General features: G+C 52.6%; 3 protein-coding genes across 12 annotated transcripts in view; 2 read left to right on the top strand and 1 right to left on the bottom strand.

Annotated features, from left to right (window-relative positions):
- The first annotated feature begins 3483 nt into the window (after positions 1-3483).
- LOC116948428 (protein-L-isoaspartate(D-aspartate) O-methyltransferase-like) lies at positions 3484-9591 on the top strand. 6 transcript variants are annotated; one of them, XR_012945893.1, is made up of 9 exons: positions 3484-3647; positions 5099-5203; positions 5931-5962; positions 6208-6312; positions 7291-7411; positions 7625-7710; positions 7948-8167; positions 8267-8312; positions 8890-9591. XR_012945893.1 is itself a non-coding variant. In XM_032965098.2 (9 exons), the coding sequence occupies exons 1-8, from the start codon at positions 3524-3526 to the stop codon at positions 8292-8294; spliced, it is 771 nt and encodes a 256-aa protein (XP_032820989.1). In that variant the 5' UTR covers positions 3484-3523; the 3' UTR covers positions 8295-8312; positions 8890-9591. The 6 variants fall into 6 exon arrangements, 5 of the variants coding, with proteins under 5 accessions (XP_032820989.1, XP_032820991.1, XP_032820990.1 ...); XM_032965098.2 differs by having other exon boundaries at positions 7948-8117; XM_032965101.2 differs by having other exon boundaries at positions 3632-3756; positions 7948-8117.
- Positions 9592-9715: 124 nt separating this feature from the next.
- LOC116948427 (protein-L-isoaspartate(D-aspartate) O-methyltransferase-like) lies at positions 9716-19228 on the top strand. The gene is made up of 7 exons (XM_032965095.2): positions 9716-11002; positions 12775-12879; positions 13863-13894; positions 14704-14808; positions 15563-15683; positions 16256-16341; positions 17184-19228. The coding sequence occupies exons 1-7, from the start codon at positions 10942-10944 to the stop codon at positions 17352-17354; spliced, it is 681 nt and encodes a 226-aa protein (XP_032820986.1). The 5' UTR covers positions 9716-10941; the 3' UTR covers positions 17355-19228.
- The window catches only part of LOC116948426 (papilin-like), a 20558-nt gene continuing 17556 nt past the window's right edge, over positions 17686-20687 (bottom strand). For all 5 annotated transcript variants that reach the window (XM_032965093.2, XM_076071510.1, XM_076071509.1 and 2 more), the window contains one exon: positions 17686-20482. In XM_032965093.2, the coding sequence (XP_032820984.1) occupies positions 20238-20482 (245 nt within the window). In that variant the 3' untranslated portion in view covers positions 17686-20237. The remainder of the gene's footprint in view (positions 20483-20687) is intronic.

The following is a 20687-nucleotide window of genomic DNA, read 5'->3' as shown; positions in this document are numbered from 1 at the left end:
GGGGAGGGTGGGGGTGGGTGGGGAGGGTGGGGGAGGGTGGGGGTGGGTGGGGGTGGGTGGGGGTGGGTGGGGTGGGTGGGGTGGGTGGGGTGGGTGGGTGGGTGGGTGGGGGTGGGTGGGGGTGGGGGAGGGTGGGTGGGGGTGGGGGAGGGTGGGTGGGGGTGGGTGGGGGAGGGTGGGTGGGGGTGGGTGGGGGAGGGTGGGTGGGGTGGGTGGGGGAGGGTGGGTGGGGGTGGGTGGGGGAGGGTGGGTGGGGGTGGGGGAGGGTGGGTGGGGGTGGGTGGGGGAGGGTGGGTGGGGGTGGGAGGGGGGAGGGGTGGGTGGGGGAGGGTGGGTGGGGGTGGGTGGGGGAGGGTGGGTGGGGGTGGGTGGGGGAGGGTGGGTGGGGGTGGGTGGGGGAGGGTGCGTGGGGGTGGGTGGGGGAGGGTGGGTGGGGGTGGGTGGGGGAGGGTGGGGGTGGGGGTGGGTGGGGAGGGTGGGGGGTGGGTGGGGTGGGTGGGGTGGGTGGGGAGGGTGGGGGTGGGTGGGGTGGGTGGGGAGGGTGGGGGTGGGTGGGGAGGGTGGGGGTGGGTGGGGAGGGTGGGGGTGGGTGGGGAGGGTGGAGAGGGTGGGGGTGGGTGGGGAGGGTGGGGGTGGGTGGGGGTGGGTGGGGTGGGTGGGGTGGGTGGGGGTGGGGGAGGGTGGGTGGGGGTGGGGGAGGGTGGGTGGGGGTGGGTGGGGGAGGGTGGGGGTGGGTGGGGGAGGGTGGGTGGGGGTGGGTGGGGGAGGGTGGGTGGGGGGGGTGGGGGAGGGTGGGTGGGGGTTGGTGGGGGTGGATGGGGGTGGGTGGGGGAGGGTGGGTGGGGGTGGGGGAGGGTGGGTGGGGGGGGGGTGGGTGGGGGAGGGTGGGTGGGTGGGGGTGGGTGGGGGAGGGTGGGTGGGGGTGGGTGGGGGAGGGTGGGTGGGGGTGGGGGAGGGTGGGGTGGGGGTGGGTGGGTGGGTGGGGAGGGTGGGGGTGGGTGGGGTGGGTGGGGAGGGTGGGGGTGGGTGGGGAGGGTGGGGGTGGGTGGGGTGGGTGGGGAGGGTGGGGGTGGGTGGGGTGGGTGGGGAGGGTGGGGGTGGGTGGGGGGGGCTGGGGTGGGTGGGGGTGGGTGGGGTGGGTGGGGGTGGGTGGGGGTGGAGGTGGGTGGGAGTGGGGGAGGGTGGGTGGGGGTGGGTGGGGGAGGGTGGGTGGGGGTGGGTGGGGGAGGGTGGGGGTGGGTGGGGGTGGGTGGGGGAGGGTGGGGGTGGGTGGGGGTGGGGGAGGGTGGGGGAGGGTGGGGGTGGGTGGGGGTGGGTGGGGGAGGGTGGGGGTGGGTGGGGGAGGGTGGGGGAGGGTGGGGGTGGGTGGGGGAGGGTGGGGGTGGGTGGGGGAGGGTGGGGGTGGGTGGGGGAGGGTGGGGGAGGGTGGGGGTGGGTGGGGGATGGTGGGGGTGGGTGGGTGGGGGAGGGTGGGGGTGGGTGGGGGAGGGTGGGGGTGGGTGGGGGTGGGTGGGGGAGGGTGGGGGAGGGTGGGGGTGGGTGGGGGAGGGTGGGTGGGGGAGGGTGGGGGTGGGTGGGGGAGGGTGGGGAGGGTGGGGGAGGGTGGGGAGGGTGGGGGAGGGTGGGGAGGGTGGGGAGGGTGGGGGAGGGTGGGGGTGGGTGGGGAGGGTGGGGGTGGGTGGGGAGGGGCTGGTCACCCCGTGGTGCCTTTATAAAACTCAACGTTTAACCTACTCACGCCGGCTTGTGCCCGCCCTCACAGTCGGGCAAATTTGCGGAATACAACATGCCGCCGTTGACCCTGGCCATTGACCGAGCAACCCAACGTTCCTACCAGCTCCCTCCGCAGGAATGTGTTGGGTCGAGTAACATTTAAATAAATAGAAAATACGGGAAATGTGTTGTGCCTGACGCAGCCAGATTTACACACACTCACCCAGGTTAGGACCAGTATAGGTTTGGACTTTATATGGTCATGATTCGAGTCTAGTTTGGATTAAGTTCCTGGCTCAACTGTCGCTTTGTTTGGGGTCCTAATATGATTGAGGTCCCGCTTTGGGTTTGGATCCTAAATTGGTTAGGGTATGGCCAGATCAAGTATAGGTTGAAGTCTGGTCAGACTGATACAGATTGAAGTCCAGGGTGCATACCTGTCAACCGATACGGTTTACCCGTATTCTTGTACAGGAAAAAAATGAGTGCAGGTTCATACGGCGTATAGCCGTTTCAATACGGGCACATGTTTTGTCTTTGTGTATCTTCTTAGGTGACGGGACTTTGTAGGATGAACGTTGAGATTTATAAGGGGTACGGGGTGACCAATACGGTCTGAATTGGTCTGTAATAAGATAGGCACAGATGAGGGGTTGACAGTTATGGGGTTGGGTCTGGCACGGCCTGTGTCCAACATTGTAAATATGACCCAGGTTGGAACCGATCCGGCGGGTTGGGTCTGACCCTGGTCTGGTGCAGGTCTGACCAGGTGCTGTTCTGCTGCTGACCAGGTGCTGTTCTGCTGCTGACCAGGTGCTGTTCTGCTGCTGACCAGGTGCTGCTCTGCTGTCCGGGTGCTACTCTGCTGCTGACCAGGTGCCGTTCTACTGACCAGGTGCTGCTCTGCTGACCAGGTGATGTTCTGCTGCTGACCAGGTGATGTTCTGCTGACCAGGTGCTGTTCTACTGCTGACCAGGTGATGTTCTGCTGACCAGGTGATGTTCTGCTGCTGACCAGGTGATGTTCTGCTGACCAGGTGCTGCTCTGCTGTCCGGGTGCTACTCTGCTGCTGACCAGGTGCCGTTCTACTGACCAGGTGCTGCTCTGCTGACCAGGTGATGTTCTGCTGCTGACCAGGTGATGTTCTGCTGACCAGGTGCTGTTCTACTGCTGACCAGGTGATGTTCTGCTGACCAGGTGATGTTCTGCTGCTGACCAGGTGATGTTCTACTACTGACCAGGTGATGTTCTGCTGCTGACCAGGTGATGTTCTGCTGACCAGGTGATGTTCTGCTGCTGACCAGGTGATATTCTGCTGCTGACCAGGTGCTGTTCTGCTGCTGCCTAGGTGCTGCTCTGCTGCTGCCCAGGTGCTGCTCTGCTGCTGCCCAGGTGCTGCTCTGCTGCCCGTCTGTGCTGTTCTACTGCTGACCAGGTGCTGCTCTGCTGATGACCAGGTGATGTCCTGCTGCTGACCAGGTGATGTTCTGCTGCTGACCAGGTGATGTTCTGCTGACCAGGTGATGTTCTACTACTGACCAGGTGATGTTCTGCTGCTGACCAGGTGCTGCTCTGCTGACCAGGTGCTGTTCTACTGCTGACCAGGTGATGTTCTGCTGCCCAGGTGATGTTCTGCCGCTGATCAGGTGATGTTCTGCTGCTGACCAGGTGATGTTCTGCTGACCAGGTGATGTTCTGCTGCTGACCAGGTGATGTTCTACTGCTGCCCGTCTGTGCTGTGCTGCAGCCGCTCCGAGCCGTGGGCGGGACCCGCTGCCTCCCGGGGGTCTCGGGTGACGTCGCCGAGCTATGGGGCGGCCCGTGGCTCAGCTCGCCGCGCTCCTCTTCGGCTCCGTGCTCGTGGCTCGCTTCGCAGCCATGGCGTGGCGCTCCAGCGGCTCCTCCAACGCCGAGCTCGTGGGGAACCTGAGGAGTGAGTGCGCAGTCGCCGACCGGGGTGGGGGGTGGCGGGCAAGGGAGGGCACGGAAGCCCCGAGGACCGCTGCCACCGTGCTCGGTGATGCCGTGGAGCCCGAGCCACGGTCGGTTGGGGTTTTAGGCGAGGCCGAGGCGTTGGCTTTCGGCTAGGCCCGGCTTCGCTGCGGTGTTTGCCGGAGGGGGACCCGTTCACTTAATGCGTCACTTTCTTCGCTGTCGACAATTCTGCGTAGCGTCTAACATCGATACGAGGCGGCAATTTGAATGAAAAACGTTAATTGCTCCAATAACGCGTGCGTCGGTAATTAATATTTTAGTTTTGCTCGCAGCATCGGAGCCGGAGTTTGCAAATTTCGCCACCCCTCTCCTGGCCGTGTGGTTATTGCGTTGGTGGTGGTTGCGGCGGCGGTGGTGGCGGTGGTGGTTGTCGCTCGTGTTCGTTACGATGGTCGAGCCGTACCTAGGGCGGCACAGACGCAGACGCCTCTCTCTCCCATGGTGGTGGTGGCGGCAAGACGAGTCGTGCTGATGAGACCCGTCCGTGGTGTTGGTGGTGATGAACACCGTGGTGATGGTGGCACACCATCGTGGTTGTGTAAATCGTGGTGGTGGTTGGTGGTGATAAGGTAGCGGTAGTGGAACGATTAGCGCGCTACGGACCTGGTGACCCGAGTTCGATTCCCGCTCACGGCCAACACCCAGTGACAATTATCTGTACCGGTCATGGGTCTCCACTAGGTCGACTCAGCCTCAAATGAATACCCGGTGTGGTGTGTAAACATCGCCACTGGGGAGACAAAGGCGGTCGGGCGTGGTGTTGGCCACCCCCACCCCCTCGTGTGTCGTGCCGGGCTTCATAGGTTGATCGCCAACAGCACTTGCCCCAACAGTCTAAAATTGACCCACCTTTCAAAAATAGAGCTGTCAGCTCTCCGACCTTACGTTGGATGGGGCACGGCGGGCCGCATTGCAGTGCCTGCCGCTCTCTCGCCGTGACTGCAATGCGGTGGTAGTGCCAATGGTGATCACCATCGCCTCGCCGGGCCGTGTAACGAATGCCGCGTCTTTAATTCACAAATGATCCTTGTGGGCGGTACCCCGGGGTACCAAATAATACAAACTGGCCGAGGCAATTAAATATTTTATTTCTGGGACACTTTTTTTTTCCAAGGGTTGTAACTTCACTCTGCGACTGGGGGGTAACCAATCAATCCGAAATCGGTGCCACACTCCGCGATGTCGAAACGCAGCGAGGACGATGATTGTGCCGAAACCCTGAACGCTCGCACGCACCCGAGTGCATCGTGCACACGAGTCGATCGCCCCATCGCCGACCATCAACAGACTAAAAATTGTCTGCATCACGGACATTATGCGAGGGCCGGGGTACTATGGGTACCCCGTGGGTACCGCCATAAGGTTCATATCCCGCTCCCACCCCTGCAGAGAATGGGGTCATCAAGTCGGAGCGCGTCTACCAAGTGATGCTCGCGACAGACCGCAAGCACTATGCCAAGCGCAACCCCTACGTGGACACACCTCAGTCCATAGGTGAGCGCTGCCGGCACATCGGAGCGTGCGAAAGGTAGGGCAGCAGGCCGCCCGGGTTTTACTGGTGTCTCGCCGTGGTCTGAATGTGTTTTAAAAAAAAAAAACACATTCACCGGTAGTGTAGTGGTTAAATACCTATCAACCCCTTATCAGTACCTACCTTATTACAGACCAATTCAGTCCTTTATAAATCTCAACGTTCATCCTATTAAGTCCCATCACAGGGGAGAAACATAAAAAACAAAGACAAATATATGGTTTTTTTGCCCGTATTTAAATGGCTGTATGCCGTATGGACCTGAAAACTCAATTTCCCTCTTCAGGTAAACCGTATGGGTTGACAGGTACGTGCTTAGCGCACTGCTCTAAAAACCCAGCGGCTCCAGTTCGATTCCCGCTCACGGCCAACACCATTGGCGATTTTTGGAACCAGTCCTGGGCCTCCCCTAGGACGACTCGGCTGCAAATGAGTACCCAGTGCGGTGTGTAAACATCACCACTGGGGAGACAAAGGCGGTCGGGCGTGGTGCTGCCCACCTACCCCCTCGTTTACTGTACTTGCCTGCATAGGTGCTCGCTAACAACACTTTCCCCAACAGTCTGTTAAGGCTACACGGGGGGTCTTTGTCTTTTTTAAGCGATCGGTTAAAACGCTCCCATGACGTATTCACCCGAGATTCTAAAGTCGGTGAGAACGTTCACACGTGATTGTTGTTTTATCCCACAGGCTATCACGCCACCGTCAGCGCCCCGCACATGGTAAAGCACATCTCCTTATTGCTGTAAATATTCAACTGGGAAATTCACAGCATTTGCACTTTTTTTCTCTCCCTACAACTTCCAAGTGTTAAGACACTTGTCTTGTCGGACAAGAGTAGAGGTTGAAACCTCGTCCACAGTGTTGTCTGTCAAAAGAGCTTCGCAGCATGCAACAAGGCCGGCCAATGCAGTCGTGCGAGTCCCCTTGGTGTCATTGCTTTTGCCCGCTTGCGTGTGTGCATTAGCACGCATTTGCGCTGGAGCTGCTGCAGGATCGGCTGCAGGAGGGAGCCTCGGCGCTGGACGTGGGCTCCGGCAGCGGCTACCTCACCGCCTGCTTGGCCAGGATGGTACGGGGAGACAGGCCTCGGGTTCGGGCTGCACCTGTTGCCTTGGTCCCTAATGTTAACCATTTGAGCTGACCCATTTTATTACCATAGATCCAGCACGACTAGGCTTAGCCCTTCCTCACGGAAGCATTTTTTGTCATAATGATCATTTGATGGACCTGGTGCATGGTGTTTAGCATAGTGTGCAATGCATATGGTGACATGACATGTTTGGTCAGACAACCCTTATTCATATTCTTAGCTCTTTCGGTAAAGTCACGTTGAAGGGAAACAATAAAATAATAAAATATATATAAAACAATACAAATTCTCACGACGTTTCGACCATAACACAAACGGTCGTCACCAGGTGTGTCGGTTTGTATTTATTTATTTTTAAACGGTGTATTATAAAAAAACGTCAGCGCCACGCGCAGCGATTTGGCAGTTTATTTAGAAGGACTAGTCCATCTATGTTCTGAAAAGAGGAGGGGGGAGACGAAAAATTAATGTATGCTGTCTGAAAGCCACTGTAAGCGTGAACAATCAAGACCTGAAATGGTTAATCAAATCTTTCCAATGATTGCTAAGCCAGAATCCATCTTATCGGTTGAAATTGTCTCTGTGCTTGTATATGTGGATAGCCTCATGAACGAATCTCTCATGGCAGCCAGATGGCTTACAAAGAACCTTGTCAACATGGCATGGGGGAGGTCTTCATACTGCAGTGGATTGACAAGAGGCCCTACATTATTGATTCAATAATCATTCTGCAATGATTATTTAATGCATGGCTTTTTATATAAGAGCATCATGGAAGTCCAGTTTACCATTGGAGTCCAGTTTACCATGGAATTCCCGTTTACAATGGAAGTCCAGTTGAAATTGTGCTTCATTATTATAGTGAGTATTTCTGTGAAGCACACCCTTTAGATTGTCGTTCGCGATGGCCTGCATTGGCACAGCCCGTATGTGTGCCGACATCCCCAACTGCTGCAGATTGGGCCACGCGGAAAGGTCATTGGGGTGGATCACATCCAGGAGCTGGTGAGCGAAGCCAAGGTGAACGTGCAGAGGGATGACCCCAGCCTAATCACCTCCGGCCGCATAAAGCTGATCCGTGAGCACCAGCACGTCTCGTTTCACACTGTCGTTACATGGAAGCAGGGCCTCTGCTGAGAAGCAAGCAACCATGCTTCTGTCAAAATCTTATTCACGCTGCTTGTGCCTCCAGAAAACAAATTTGCACCTTCCCGTGAAATGGTATGTTACAATTGTAGTTGTTCATTGAGCACCCTCAGATTAACTAAGGATTTTGTGCGTGTGTGTGAAGTTGGGGACGGGAGGCTTGGCTACCTGGAGGGGGCACCATACGATGCCATCCACGTGGGGGCAGCAGCAGCCATCGTGCCGCATGCCGTGAGTGTCATTCCACCAAATCACATTCGATATTATCGACTTGCGATGTCCTTGCCGCACAAAGCTCATCAATGAACAAGATCAAATGCTTGCAGAAACTGCCGACATTAATTAATCTTCTACTTGAAGATAACATTTTTCATAACGTTATCTCGCCATGTCGTGCGGTGGTGTCATCTGCTTTTCTGCACCGGCCCCGCTTGTGCTGTTTCCCCCACCTCCTCCCCTGGCTCCCAGCTCCTGGACCAGCTGAAGCCGGGGGGACGCCTGGTGCTGCCCGTGGGGGCAGCGGGTGGCGACCAGATGCTGGAGCAGCATGACAAGTTAGAGGACGGTACCATCAGGAGCAAGCCGCTCATGTCCGTCATGTATGTGCCGCTCACCGACCGCGACAAGCAGTGGTCCAGGTGCTACTGACTTCTTTGTTGGCCCCTTCCTGTCCCTTCCACAGCCACAGGCAAGGCCCCCACGCCTGCACTAGTACACTTTGTCTCACGAGCACACACTGTCACGACACCTATAAAATAATCAGTGCTTTTTTTCTGTTTTCCTGCAGCCTAGACGCAAGTCATGGCAGCGGGTAGTGGTGGAAGCATTCTTGGGTATTTACGCACATTCAGTGCATCTGCAGACTGGTTTGCAGTGCGATTTGCATAGAGTAAGGTTAGCGTGGAGTGGTGTTGGCGCATGGGTTGACATGGAGTGAGATTGGCATTGAGTGAAACTGGCATGGAGTGAGACGGGCATGGAGTGAGACAGGCATGTTGGTTGTCACAGAGAGCCCATTACTTAGGTGCTTAAGCTTGTTTAACCGTTTTAACATGCATACAAACGTACTGATTTGCAAAGCAAAACCATCAGGGCATGCTTTAGAAGATTCCTCTGGACTGTTGATTCATAGTTGTGATACAGATTAACCATAGATTTTTCATTCATGTTGGATAACATGCAGAGTTGGAAGGCATTGAACAACGCGAGCATCAAGAGTGAGTGGATGATGCAGAGCGATTCAAAAGTTACTGGGCACATGTGGGTGTGACGTGGTTTGGACTGTGTGATATTGACGCCCCAGCGTGGAGGCCATCATATGCCAGTCTGATAATCTCGATGACTTGTTTCGTTGTTCATTCATTGCACCAACAGGCTCTCCTTCATGCGTGTGTGCTGTCTGCGCCGCAGGGACGAGTTGTGAAGCAGCCCCGCTGGCATGGCCGTGCCGTAGCCAGCGCCAGGCCGTCGGCAACCCGACTCACTGTTTGTGCTTGGAGCCAAAGCGCAGCGACGGCGCAAAGGAAGGCGCGCCTCCGGGATTGTGAGCATGACGTGTGCTGCCACGCCAGCGCGCTCGCCGCATGACTGGCGAGCGCATTGTATCGGGGACACAATGCGCACATCCTTTTGCCGTGCACTGTGCTGCACAGTGGCTTCACGGGGACGGAGAACCCGTGAGCGATGCTTTGTTTACGAATGTAGTGCTTCCAGTGGAATTGCCGGTGTGATGGAGTGTAATATTCTCATGTAAAAATGAAGTGTACAGTTGAGGGCGAGGAAAGGCCCTTTACATGGCCTTACGTCATGTGACGGGTGAGAGGTGTCGGGTCTGGGAGAGACGCCGTTGTCTGCTTGCTTTCAAAGATTTTTGTTTGGCTGTTAACCACAGCCGTTCCCGCGGGTTCCCTTGTAGATTTTGTTGCAGCTCCCAAGATGCGGCTGTGCTATTGCTTCCTTTCATCCGCATGACTTGCGGTGAGGCTAAGCCGTATTGTTTGCCGTGCATCTTCAGCCTCGGCTGTGTTACTTTCTTTCCTAAGCACTTAAGTCGCTGCCTGCCTGCAGCTTCGGAGAACTGTTTCTCTAATAAACCTGCGACTTATAAGCATCCTCATGAGATTCGTTATTCTTCTTTCACACTTAGAAAAGCAAATCTGAGTTTGAGCAAGAACAGAAATGACGTATATGCACAAAGCATGATTTAAAATATGCTTTAATCAAATATTTTGGTCATAGATTACATGAACGGTAAAACATTTTTAACTAGTATAATTTGAACATAATTAGAGTAAAAGCCAATGAGTGCTGTCCCATACTTTGTCAATTATGTTTTAAACAGACAAACATTTGGACACGTAATAACTTTTCATCCCATGTAAACATTTGAACTGGTGCAGCCCTGTGCGTTGAGCAGTGAGATCGAACAACACGAGTGACTGGCACGGTGTTGTGATTGACAAAGGGCTGTCCATTATATTTGTTTTATTTTGTGTAATGGCCGCAGTACATCCTTTAAATTAAAACTTTAATATATATGTAGGGAGCACGGAACATTGCAAAGCTATGCCACACATACAAACACGTGATTTTAAACATCTATTTGTTGTTGAGGCCATGTGTTTTTTTTATCACGTGATCCAGTTATTTTGCAACTGGACAAAGCCCTAGCACAGGGGTGGGTGACCTTTCCTTACTGGGGGCCCAAATAAGACGTTCAAATACCTTTGGCGGGCAACACATTAACACCACACCTTTGCATTATTCGATGTCAGTCGCATGTCTACAGGGTATAGAAGCATTTGCAGTTGGAGAAATGGCCGATTGCTCTAAAATCACAAGCGTGATATTGCCAGGTTAAAAAATCTACGGGGTGCCGTGGTGGTGAGATGTTATCTCCCTCGCCTGGCATGGAGGAGGTTGTGGTTTGATCCCAACCCTGACGCCTGTATATTTGGAGTTTGCTTGTTCTCATCGTGGTCGTGTGGATTTTTCTCCAACTGTGGGTCCTCCGGTGGTTTCCTCCACATTTAGAAACGCGTTGATATTATTTGGCTGCTATAAATATGCACGTGATAAGCCACTTCGTTGAGCGATCATACGTGGCCACGTCGCTTCTGAAAAAGCGAATAGCTCGGTGGGCCTTCCCTTGTAAATATCTTTTTAAATTACCTGATGATTGCAGCTTCGAATCTTACAGTGACAGATAAGTGTATTTTGCGGGCTGTTTGGAAGTGGTAGGCCTTGTGGCCGTGGGCCATATGAAATGAGGGCCGGATGCAGCCTGCGAGTCGTCGGTTGTCTACCCTTGCCCTGGAGGAACGGGTCATCGCCACTGCCCAGAGGAGTGACACGAACCCGCACACGGGCTGGACTCCCCCACTGCTGGCACCGTCTCTAAGTTTAGCGCACCCACCCCCTGCACGGTCGTGACGGCACACGGAATGGGATGCCCGACGGCTGATGACCATGTCCTGGGGTCGCAACCACGACACCAATGCCAACATGGTCAGTTACTTGCGAGGTGAGTGGTGCTGGTGCAACAACAGCTGTTCCCACGCGCGCACAGCCTGAATGAGACGGAAATTCCACGGATTTGGCGTTGCCGTGGCAGTGAATCGCGCCGTGTTTTGTTCACAGCCTGCCCCGTGATGCGTTGTCGCGAAGTGGTGGTGGTGGTGGGTTATGGACGGTTCTATAAATACATGACGGCATAGCTTGAAGGATACACTAGCCGGTTAGCGTAATGCTTTGATACCCCAGTTAGGAGCCAGCTTGAGCTGCGGTGCCTTTACTGCATGTGCAATATACAGTGAGGAAAAAAAGTATTTGATCCCCTGCTAATTTTGTACATTTGCCCACTGACAAAGAAATGATCAGTCTCGTGGAGTTGCAATGATCATGAGAACGGTGAGGAATCAGCCCAGAACTACACGGGAGGATCTTGTCAATGATCTCAAGGCAGCTGGGACCATAGTCACCAAGAAAACAATTGGTAACACACTACGCCGTGAAGGACTGAAATCCTGCAGCGCCCGCAAGGCCCCCCTGCTCAAGAAAGCACATATACATGCCCGTCTGAATCTTTGCCGATGAACATCTGAATGATTCAGAGGACAACTGGGTGAAAGTGTTGTGGTCAGATGAGACCAAAATGGAGCTCTTTGGCATCAACTCAACTCGCCGTGTTTGGAGGAGAAGGAATGCTGCCTATGACCCCAAGAACACCATCCCCACCGTCAAACATGGAGGTGGAAACATTATGCTTTGGGGGTGTTTTTCTGCTAAGGGGACAGGACAACTTCACCGCATCAAAGGGACGATGGGCGGGGCCATGTACCGTCAAATCTTGGGTGAGAACCTCCTTCCCTCAGCCAGGGCATTGAAAATGGGTTGTGGATGGGTATTCCAGCATGACAATGACCCAAAACACACGGCCAAGGCAACAAAGGAGAGGCTCAAGAAGAAGCACATTAAGGTCCTGGAGTGGCCTAGCCAGTCTCCAGACCTTAATCCCATAGACAATCTGTGGAGGGAGCTGAAGGTTTGAGTTGTCAAACGTCAGCCACGAAACCTTAATGACTTGGAGAAGATCTGCAAAGAGGAGTGGGACAAAATCCCTCCTGAGATGTGTGCAAACCTGGTGGCCAACTACAAGAAACGTCTGACCTCTGTGATTGCCAACAAGGGTTTTGCCACCAAGTACTAAGTCATGTTTTGCAGAGGGGTCAAATACTTATTTTCCTCATTAAAATGCAAATCAATTTATACAATTTTTGACATGCGTTTTTCTGGATTTTTGTTGTTATTCTGTCTCTCACTGTTCAAATAAACCTACCATTAAAATAATAGACTGATAATTTCTTTGTCAGTGGGCAAACGTACAAAATCAGCAGGGGATCAAATACTTTTTTCCCTCACTGTATTGGCAATTAATGTGTGTGCACCACGGAGGGTGACAGAACATGTTGGGTCAAGAATAAGCTTCATGAATAATACATAAAACACATGCTCCGAGCCCTACACTTGCCCACTGGCCTACTCAGTCATGAACTGGGCAAAGTCAACCGCATACCCTCCTTGCCGCCCACCCTTGATCTGCTTAAAATAACACGGTTACAAAAATTCAGCAGACTACCAGATGGGCAAAATATCGAATCTTTTTTTGTTGTTCACTCCACAAGTTAACTTTGAAAATGTTTCATGAATGAGTCGTGTGTGGTTCGTAATGCGAGTGGCTGGTGTGCAAGGCGTGTCCGTGACCGATGCATGCGCGCGTGTCCACTGAGTTTCTAGAGAACTCATTCGCCTCCTCGGAGCGAGTGATCGGGGCCATGCTGGCCACCGACCGCGGACTCTACACCCTCATGAACCCATACGAAGACCTGCCCCAGCCAATAGGTGTTGTATGCAGTGTGGACGTGCACGCGCAGCTGTTCCACGTGACCTCAAAAGCGTGTCTGGCCAGGCATTGTGGGATCAGTGGAAATTCACTTGAACAAGAAAATTCACCGCTTTGCTGGTGGCCTCGTGGTTTTGGTTTCCGATGTTTTTGTTTTGTTTGCTGCAGGTGGAACCGCTCACTTCATGGGTTCGAATGTGGGCTTCGGCTACGTGTGATTAAACTGGGTCCTCGAGTGCAGTGGAGTTTGATTGGGTCAGCTTGGTCAGCAATGGCTTACGGCAACAAAAATCACGTGAACTTTGTTTTTTTTTGCAAAACAATTAAGGATCTGTGCGCTTTATAGTTTGACTGCCACGCGACGAGCATCTCTGTCGCAGGCTGCGTGTGGGAATGTGCAATAACGCTGGTTTGGATAAGACACCAACCACCATTCTGCGGGCCGTGTGGACGTTTCGTCTCAGGACGTAGTGGTGCCCGTAGTGCCAGGGGTGGGGAACGTCCGGCAATTATTTGGTCTGGCCCTTCGAAGGCAACCGCAGGCGGGACTCGAAATTCAATAAATCTAGGAGCAAACCTGGAAAAGCAGTTGCGAGTAGCAACATCGTCAATACCAGTTAACATCATCACACGCCTCGCCAAAGAGAAGCAGTTCCAGCCATCGCATTAGGGGTGAGTTAATTAAATGTTTGACCAAATATAACAGGCAAATTTTTAAGTTGATAATTTTGCATGGCCCGCGAATGATGTTATAAATATCCAAATGGCCCTTGGCAGAAAAAAAACGTTCCCCACCCCTGCCATCGTGCAATAAATACATTGGGGGTGGGGATATGAAAATGAGAAAAATTCTGAGCTGATTACCGATTAGTCGGCTTTAGTTTCTGTCTTGCAGTTAATTTGTGTCCCTCAGTTTGAGACGACCCCAATGCATTAATGTGTCACTGTTCTTTCCGTAATTTGTGTCTCTTTCTTCGCGCAGGCTATTACGCGACAATAAGTGCACCCCGCATGGTAGGTAATATTTACAACTGGGTCATTATTAAAATGGAGTAATTTTGTTTAATGACACATGAGAGGAATGAGTTTCTGATTTCAGACATTCCTGTTATTCAGGGAAATTTTTGATCTTTTTCTTCGGATTTTCAGATCATTTGCATTATGTGACGATGGTTGTCTGTGTGCTAATAAAACGTATGCCACCCATTACCACGTGCCACCGTTTCTGGCTGGAAATAGTGATGTCACTTCCTCCTTCGGCTCACTCCGAAATCTTTGCCAAAAAAAATCGAAAATGTTTCAGAATTTGCATTGGAAATGGTCTTAATTTCATACACTTCTACGAAAATTGGATTGAATTGGCTCGAAATGGTGCAGTTTCAAATTAGTGTGTGGACTTTGAGGTCTGTGTTGCTTGCTGACATCACTTATCCCAACAGCTCACGTTGGTCCAACGGTTCTAACCGAATGCCAACGTTCAGCCAACGTTGGAATTTTGACTGTGTGTATATGTGTGTGCGCTTCAGCGGTCGTGTAGCGGTTAGGGCGCTGCGCTACGAACCTGGCGACCCGGGATCCATTCCCGCTCACTAACAACACCCAGTGACGATTATCTGAACCGGTCCTGGGCCTCCCCTAGGTCGACTCGGCCTCAAATGAGTACTTGGTGCGATGTGTAAACATCGCCACTGGGGAGCGGTGCTGACCACCCACCCCCTCGTGCGCTGTGCCGGCCTTTATAGGTTGCTCGCTAACAGCACTTGCCCCTAGAGTCTGTAAAAGGCTATACGCGGGGGATCTTTGTCTTTTTTTGTGCGCTTCAGCACGCGTTTGCACTGGAGTTGCTGCAGGATAGGCTGCAGGAGGGAGCCTCGGCGCTGGACGTGGGCTCTGGGAGCGGCTACCTCACTGCCTGCTTGGCCAGGATGGTATGGGGGTAACAGCCACTGCCGGTGCCAACGTCGACATTCAAAACAGCCTGAACACGCCAAGAGGGCAGTGGTGTTTGGGAGTCTGTACGCGTGTGGATGATGAGAACAGGTGGTGGTGCAGCCACCAGTCAACCTATGGCACCTGGGTCTGTGCCGTGACCTGTCAACAAAGCCTTTCTTACTTAACACGACGGCCTCAAAGTGCAATTAGCCTGGCGCGGCCGCTGTGGTGATGTCGCCACCGCTCGGTGGCGAATGTCGGCTGCTGTTGTTGTCAGGAGTGGTGGTAAAGTGGTTAGTGCACTTGGCAATGAACCCCGGAAGACTGAGTTAGATTCCCATCAGTGGTGAGTGATGTCAGATACGGCCACGGGCCTCGATTGGGATCACACACGGCAATCATTGCCCTCTCCTGCGAAAACGTGGCATGACGCTCTTGAAAAATAGTCACGAGACTCGGGCAGGCTTCCCTGGGTAAACAAGCGCAATCATAAAATAAAGTGAGTAGCTGGTGCACAGTGAGCAGAACAACAGCAATGGGGAGACAAAGACGGCCGAGAAAGGTTTTTGCCACACCACCCCTTCGACGCCGTGCCGGCTTTAATGGGTGCTCACTAACAGCACTTGAATGTATGTACATATATGTTGAACTTCTTTTGCGCCGTGCGTAGCAAACCGTGCTCCAATCGTCTATGAGGCTACACTGCTGGTGGGCGGTGGGGGGGGGGCTTCTCGTGTTTGTGTGGAGCAGGTCGGGCTGAGGGGCCGTGTCATCGGGGTGGAGCACATCTCTGGGCTGGTGGACGACTCTTTGGAAAATATCACCCGGGACGACCCCTCGCTCATCTCCTTGGGCCGAGTGTCCATCAAGCGTGAGTGTGGACGTGGGGTCACCACGAATCTAAGGTCGTTATCGATCTTTGTTGATGCCTCTGGCAGATTGTTTCTGGTTCCCACGGTCTACGCATTGCTCCGTCGTACGGGTGTTTTTCTTTCTTTCTCCCACTAATCTTTACTCCATCATCCAGGTGTCGAGTATCAGGGCAACCCAGGGGTCACATCCCATGAATTTCTCCTGCATGGTACAATTTCTCCAGATTGTCTCCGTGTCTCTTCGAGTTTCACCCCCCCAAAATACTGTACTTATTTCTGCGCGGAGACTCAGCCGTCAGTGAAACGTGAGAGAAGTGCAAGCCACTGTTACCTGCACGACTTCAACACAGATTTAAGGGGGCTCCAACGCCCTCATTCGCCAACTCACGAACATGCGCCAGTCGCTTGGATCGACGAGGCCACGCTCAATGTGACAGGAATAAACCGTAACAATGCCACGCAAAAAAACATCTCCCGTGACCGCTTACTTTATCCATTGAAACAGAAGTTGCCGCTGTTGTAGTTGTAGTTATTGAGCACACTCGGATTCACTCAGCGCGTGTGTTTGTAGTTGGGGACGGGCGGCTCGGCTACCTGGAGGGGGCACCGTACGATGCCATCCACGTGGGTGCAGCAGCAGCCATCGTGCCACCCGCGGTGAGTGCGGCTACATTAAAATCGCTCTGTATGTGCATGGGGCGCTAGTGCAGAAATCGGTACCGTCTTAAGGTAGCAAAACTTTAGCATGACCGATTTTATTGACTTGACTATTAAGACTGAATTATTGAGAATTCACTCATTGTATAACTGGTTATCACGTAAGTCACTGTTATTGGCCGCATTAAGAAATTGGAAGCATTAAAGTTGTGCCGTGTCAGGTGAAATATCTGGTTTTGTCTCATGGACTACGTTATGGACTCATTGTTACTAACTCGCGAAGTCCTAAATGAACGAAGTTCATCTCTGAACAAGAAAAAAATGCCTAGTGACTGCAGGGCATTGCCTGCTGCCAGCATTAAATCTCTCGATTTAAAGATTGTAATTTTTTTCCGGTGGCCAAGCAACTCAGGGGACTATATCCGTCCGAGCTTTGAGGTTGAATCCGGGTTCATAAGCATGGGGTTGAAGGTGCCAGCTCAGTCACCAGCGACTTCACGGTAAAAACCATCATACGAAGCTTATTTTTAGTCCATCTGGTGTGCAGGTTTAACATGCTACTCACACTCCTGCAAGCAATATAAGTACTGAAATTACTTCAGGTGCAGTTCAGACATAAAAATTGCTGGCCGCATCTGTCAATAGATGGCGCGCACTGCTGCGAAAAATAATCCTAAATAGAAATGCTCCTATCTGAAAGTGCGACGCCAGAAGCAAACTTGTAATTATAATTTAAGGGGGGAAAAAAAATGAAACTTCGTAATGTTTCTCGCCGTGTCGTGTATCCCCACTTGCACCGCGTCCCCCTTTCTCCTCCCCCCCCCTCCTCCTCTGGCTCCCAGCTCCTGGACCAGCTGAAGCCGGGGGGGCGCCTGGTGCTGCCCGTGGGGACAGCGGGCGGCGACCAGATGCTGGAGCAGCACGACAAGTTGGAGGACGGCACCATCAGGAGCAAGCCGCTCATGTCCGTCATGTATGTGCCGCTCACCGACCGCGACAAGCAGTGGCCGTGAACACCCATCGGGGGTCGTCGACATGGGCCGGAGGTTGTAGGTCATTGTGAGCGGCGCTTCGATGGTGAAACTAAATCAAGGGACTGCATTGGCGGTGAAGACGCCAAGTAAAGAACCCCGCCATGTTTGTCATTGACACTGCTTACGAATGTGGAGTTTTATTTTATTCATATGGTTTGGGCAATGAATGTAGCCATGAGCGTGGATTTTTTTGGTAAATTGTGTCACAGTATTTTCAGAGTATGCATTGATGTTGTGCAGAGTGAAAGCCGCCACCAGGGATGAATTTTCTGTCTTTTGACAGTTTGCAACGAGCCAGTAACCACGGCCGTTTGCAAGCTCAACAGTTTATTGTAATTAAATACCCAGAAATTACAACGATCAATACTTACTATAAAACCTGCCTCAAAACCTATTAAAAGTAACATAAAACAAGCTCAATAACTAAACTCGATGCCCTCGAGTTGCATCACATCGCGAACGCCCCTCTCTTCACACAGAACCGGGTGCCAAAAACCGAAGCTCATCACACCCCGCACGTTGGCGTGGGTCGTTAAACCTGGCTCCGTTACCGAGCAGTCCTAGAGAACCTCGGCATTCGCGGTTCACGCATGCCTCTTCTTAACGAGCACCAAAGCGTGCGCTCGCATGGAAGCTGCGCGTTGAGACTTGCGCGGCCCCGAGGTCGCTGGCAAAATGTACGGTAAGCATCGATGGTTCCAGGGCATCTCATCGCGCAATTCAAAGCTACGAGCGTAAAGATTCACTTGCAGATTTGATGAATAGCCGCAATAAAAAAAATCTAAACTTTTTTTTTTACATTGTAGTCAATGTAGCGGCCCTGTAGTGGCTTCAGAGGTCACGTTAACATGTTACACATACAAAATATACTTATCGAAAAACATCCGTTCTCGCGCACGCACGGTTTGATGCACGTACCGAGAGTTCAAAGACGCATGTCGGTGGATCAATGAATGCATCGTTAAAGCCCCCTTGAAAACAATGACTGAACCAACCTGCTCAGGTGCAAATCGTTTCCTGTGTCTGAGCGCGAGTGCTGGTGCAATGGGGACCAGCAAATACAAAAGGTTCCAACATCGAGCCAAACGCATGGAAGAGGAAGGGTGAATCACAATACTATTTTAACATTTTGAACACATATACAGTATTACATATTTACAAACACGTCCCTCGTCACTGCCCACAACACCAGATGCGAACGAGAGCGGTCGGTGTCACCACCACATTGCCCTCTCTCTTCGCTGTCGAAGTAATGTCACCACTTAACTTGCCAATTGCACACGTCGCATCATAAAAAATAAAACCTTGTTCATCTTGTCTGTAGACATCTAGCCATGTTGCGCCAAATTTACCAATTACCGGTCTAGCATACTGGATCTTATGTGTGCGGTGGTGGCCGTGTCGACTCTTGGCACAAACCCGACCGTTCATATCGACCCCTAAACTCAAAGCCAATGCAATGAAAAATGAAAATATTTAATCAACAATCCAATGGCCATTGTGGAGTGAGGCCAGCGATGTGTAATGTGCCAAGTTCGCATGCAGTGGTGAGAGACGGATGCCCCATGAGGAACTCAATGCTGTTGGTGCAGATCTGAGCCCAGGCCTGCTGCAAAAACCAGGCACGTAACGATTCACTTTCCTGGCGAATCGGTCTTCACGATTTGATAATTGATATTGTTATTGCCTCGTTTGTAGTTTCTCGTTTCTATCACCCAACTCATCTGTCCTGCCGAATTGTGTCACGTTCATTCCATTGGTCCAAACCGAAAATCACCAAAAATGTTATTGTGGTCTAAATGTATATCAGCATAAAGTTCCTGTTAATTGTAAATATATTCTGTGAAGCGCAATGCAGTGCCTCGTGAGTGTATAATTCGCGTTTAACCGACTCATCAGTGAATAACTGCGTGCCTAATACGAACCCATGGGTACAGGACGGTCCACTTATGGCTCCATAGCCAAGCCAAGCCCCGGCCAGGAAGAATGTACTCTACAGCGTGCATGGCTTCGGCAACAGACAGTTGTCGGTGGTTATAACGACGATTCTTTAAACGAAAAATAATTGTAAAAATTCTGCTAAACTAATATCGGTACAAAAGAAAGGCTTTTTTTAATACAAAACACAAACACACGCTGCAAAAGTTACGGCTTTTTCCAAAACTGCATTTATGGTGAAAGAGGAAGCGAGAAATGCGTGACCGTACCGTTGCATTCTCACAACCTGTGCCCAAGCGATCTCCTCACGGGTTCCTGATGGCAGAATCACGCCGTCTCTTTCGACGAATCCCTGAACGCGGGGATGCTAAATAATAAGAGGTTTGCACTTGTTGTTTCCTGCGGCAGTCCTGAGACACAGCTGTAGCCTGGACCACCTTGCGCGGAGTGCCTTCCTGATGATGCTTTGGGAAAACTGGCTTCAAATGATTCTTCAATGATAAGTCCAAAAAGGTTTAATTACAGAAACAAACGCAAAAAAAACAAAGTTGCTGTCGAGGTCTGCGGAACTGCAGTGGAAAAACGTGAGGATGATGGAGGAAAAGACCAGACGGCGTTGTGCTGGGAAAGGCGTTGGGGGTAATCTCTCAGCTGGGGTCCCCATGAGTGTGAGCTACTGAGTTCAATGGTCATCAGCCCTGCAGTGTGGCTACACCCGGTAACTACGTGGGAGCCCTGTTCACGTCACACACGACCCTGCAAGTGCCGTGCTGAGGTCACATTGCACAGCAGGGAGGGGGGGGGGGTTGGTGGGGAAAGGCCCAGTAGAAAAGGGCAGACCGAAGCGGTGGTACTCAATGTGCGATGACACGGTGACCCCTTGACCTGGCACGATCATCCAGCGGCCTTGGGGAGGCGGTGCTGCTAGACGCTGCTCTGCTTGCCCATGAAGGGGCTGTGCGGCAGCTCGGCCATCAGGTGCGTGTTCTCCTCCTTGGTTTCGGCGCCGGGCTGCCCGTCCGCGACCGCGGTGGTGGTGGTGGTGGTGGTCGTCCCGTTGGTCGTGGCGGTGCCGTTACTCGTCTGTTTTCGGCGATTGCGGCGCAACTTCCACACGACGAACACGACCATGAGGACGGCGACGAGCACGCCGAACAGCACCCCGGCAACTGTAACAGCAGCAATCAGGGCACACGTGCAGGGATATGTAGGCGAGCGCAAGCACGCACCCACTTAGCAGACATGCCCAACCCACTCGTACTCCAATGCGATATTTACTCCAAAAACTCTGACCCCTCCATTGGCTGCCAATCCAAGCGGATTAATTTCAACATCTTTCACGTTCTTCCCCCTACCTACCTCTCTCCTCTAACT

The sequence above is a fragment of the Petromyzon marinus genome, chromosome 33 (assembly GCF_048934315.1).
Source record: "Petromyzon marinus isolate PM22_M1 ecotype Great Lakes invasive population chromosome 33, UKy_Petmar_22M1.pri1.0, whole genome shotgun sequence".
NCBI classification, from domain to species: domain Eukaryota; kingdom Metazoa; phylum Chordata; class Hyperoartia; order Petromyzontiformes; family Petromyzontidae; genus Petromyzon; species Petromyzon marinus.
This window is presented reverse-complemented; position numbering and strand designations above follow the sequence as displayed.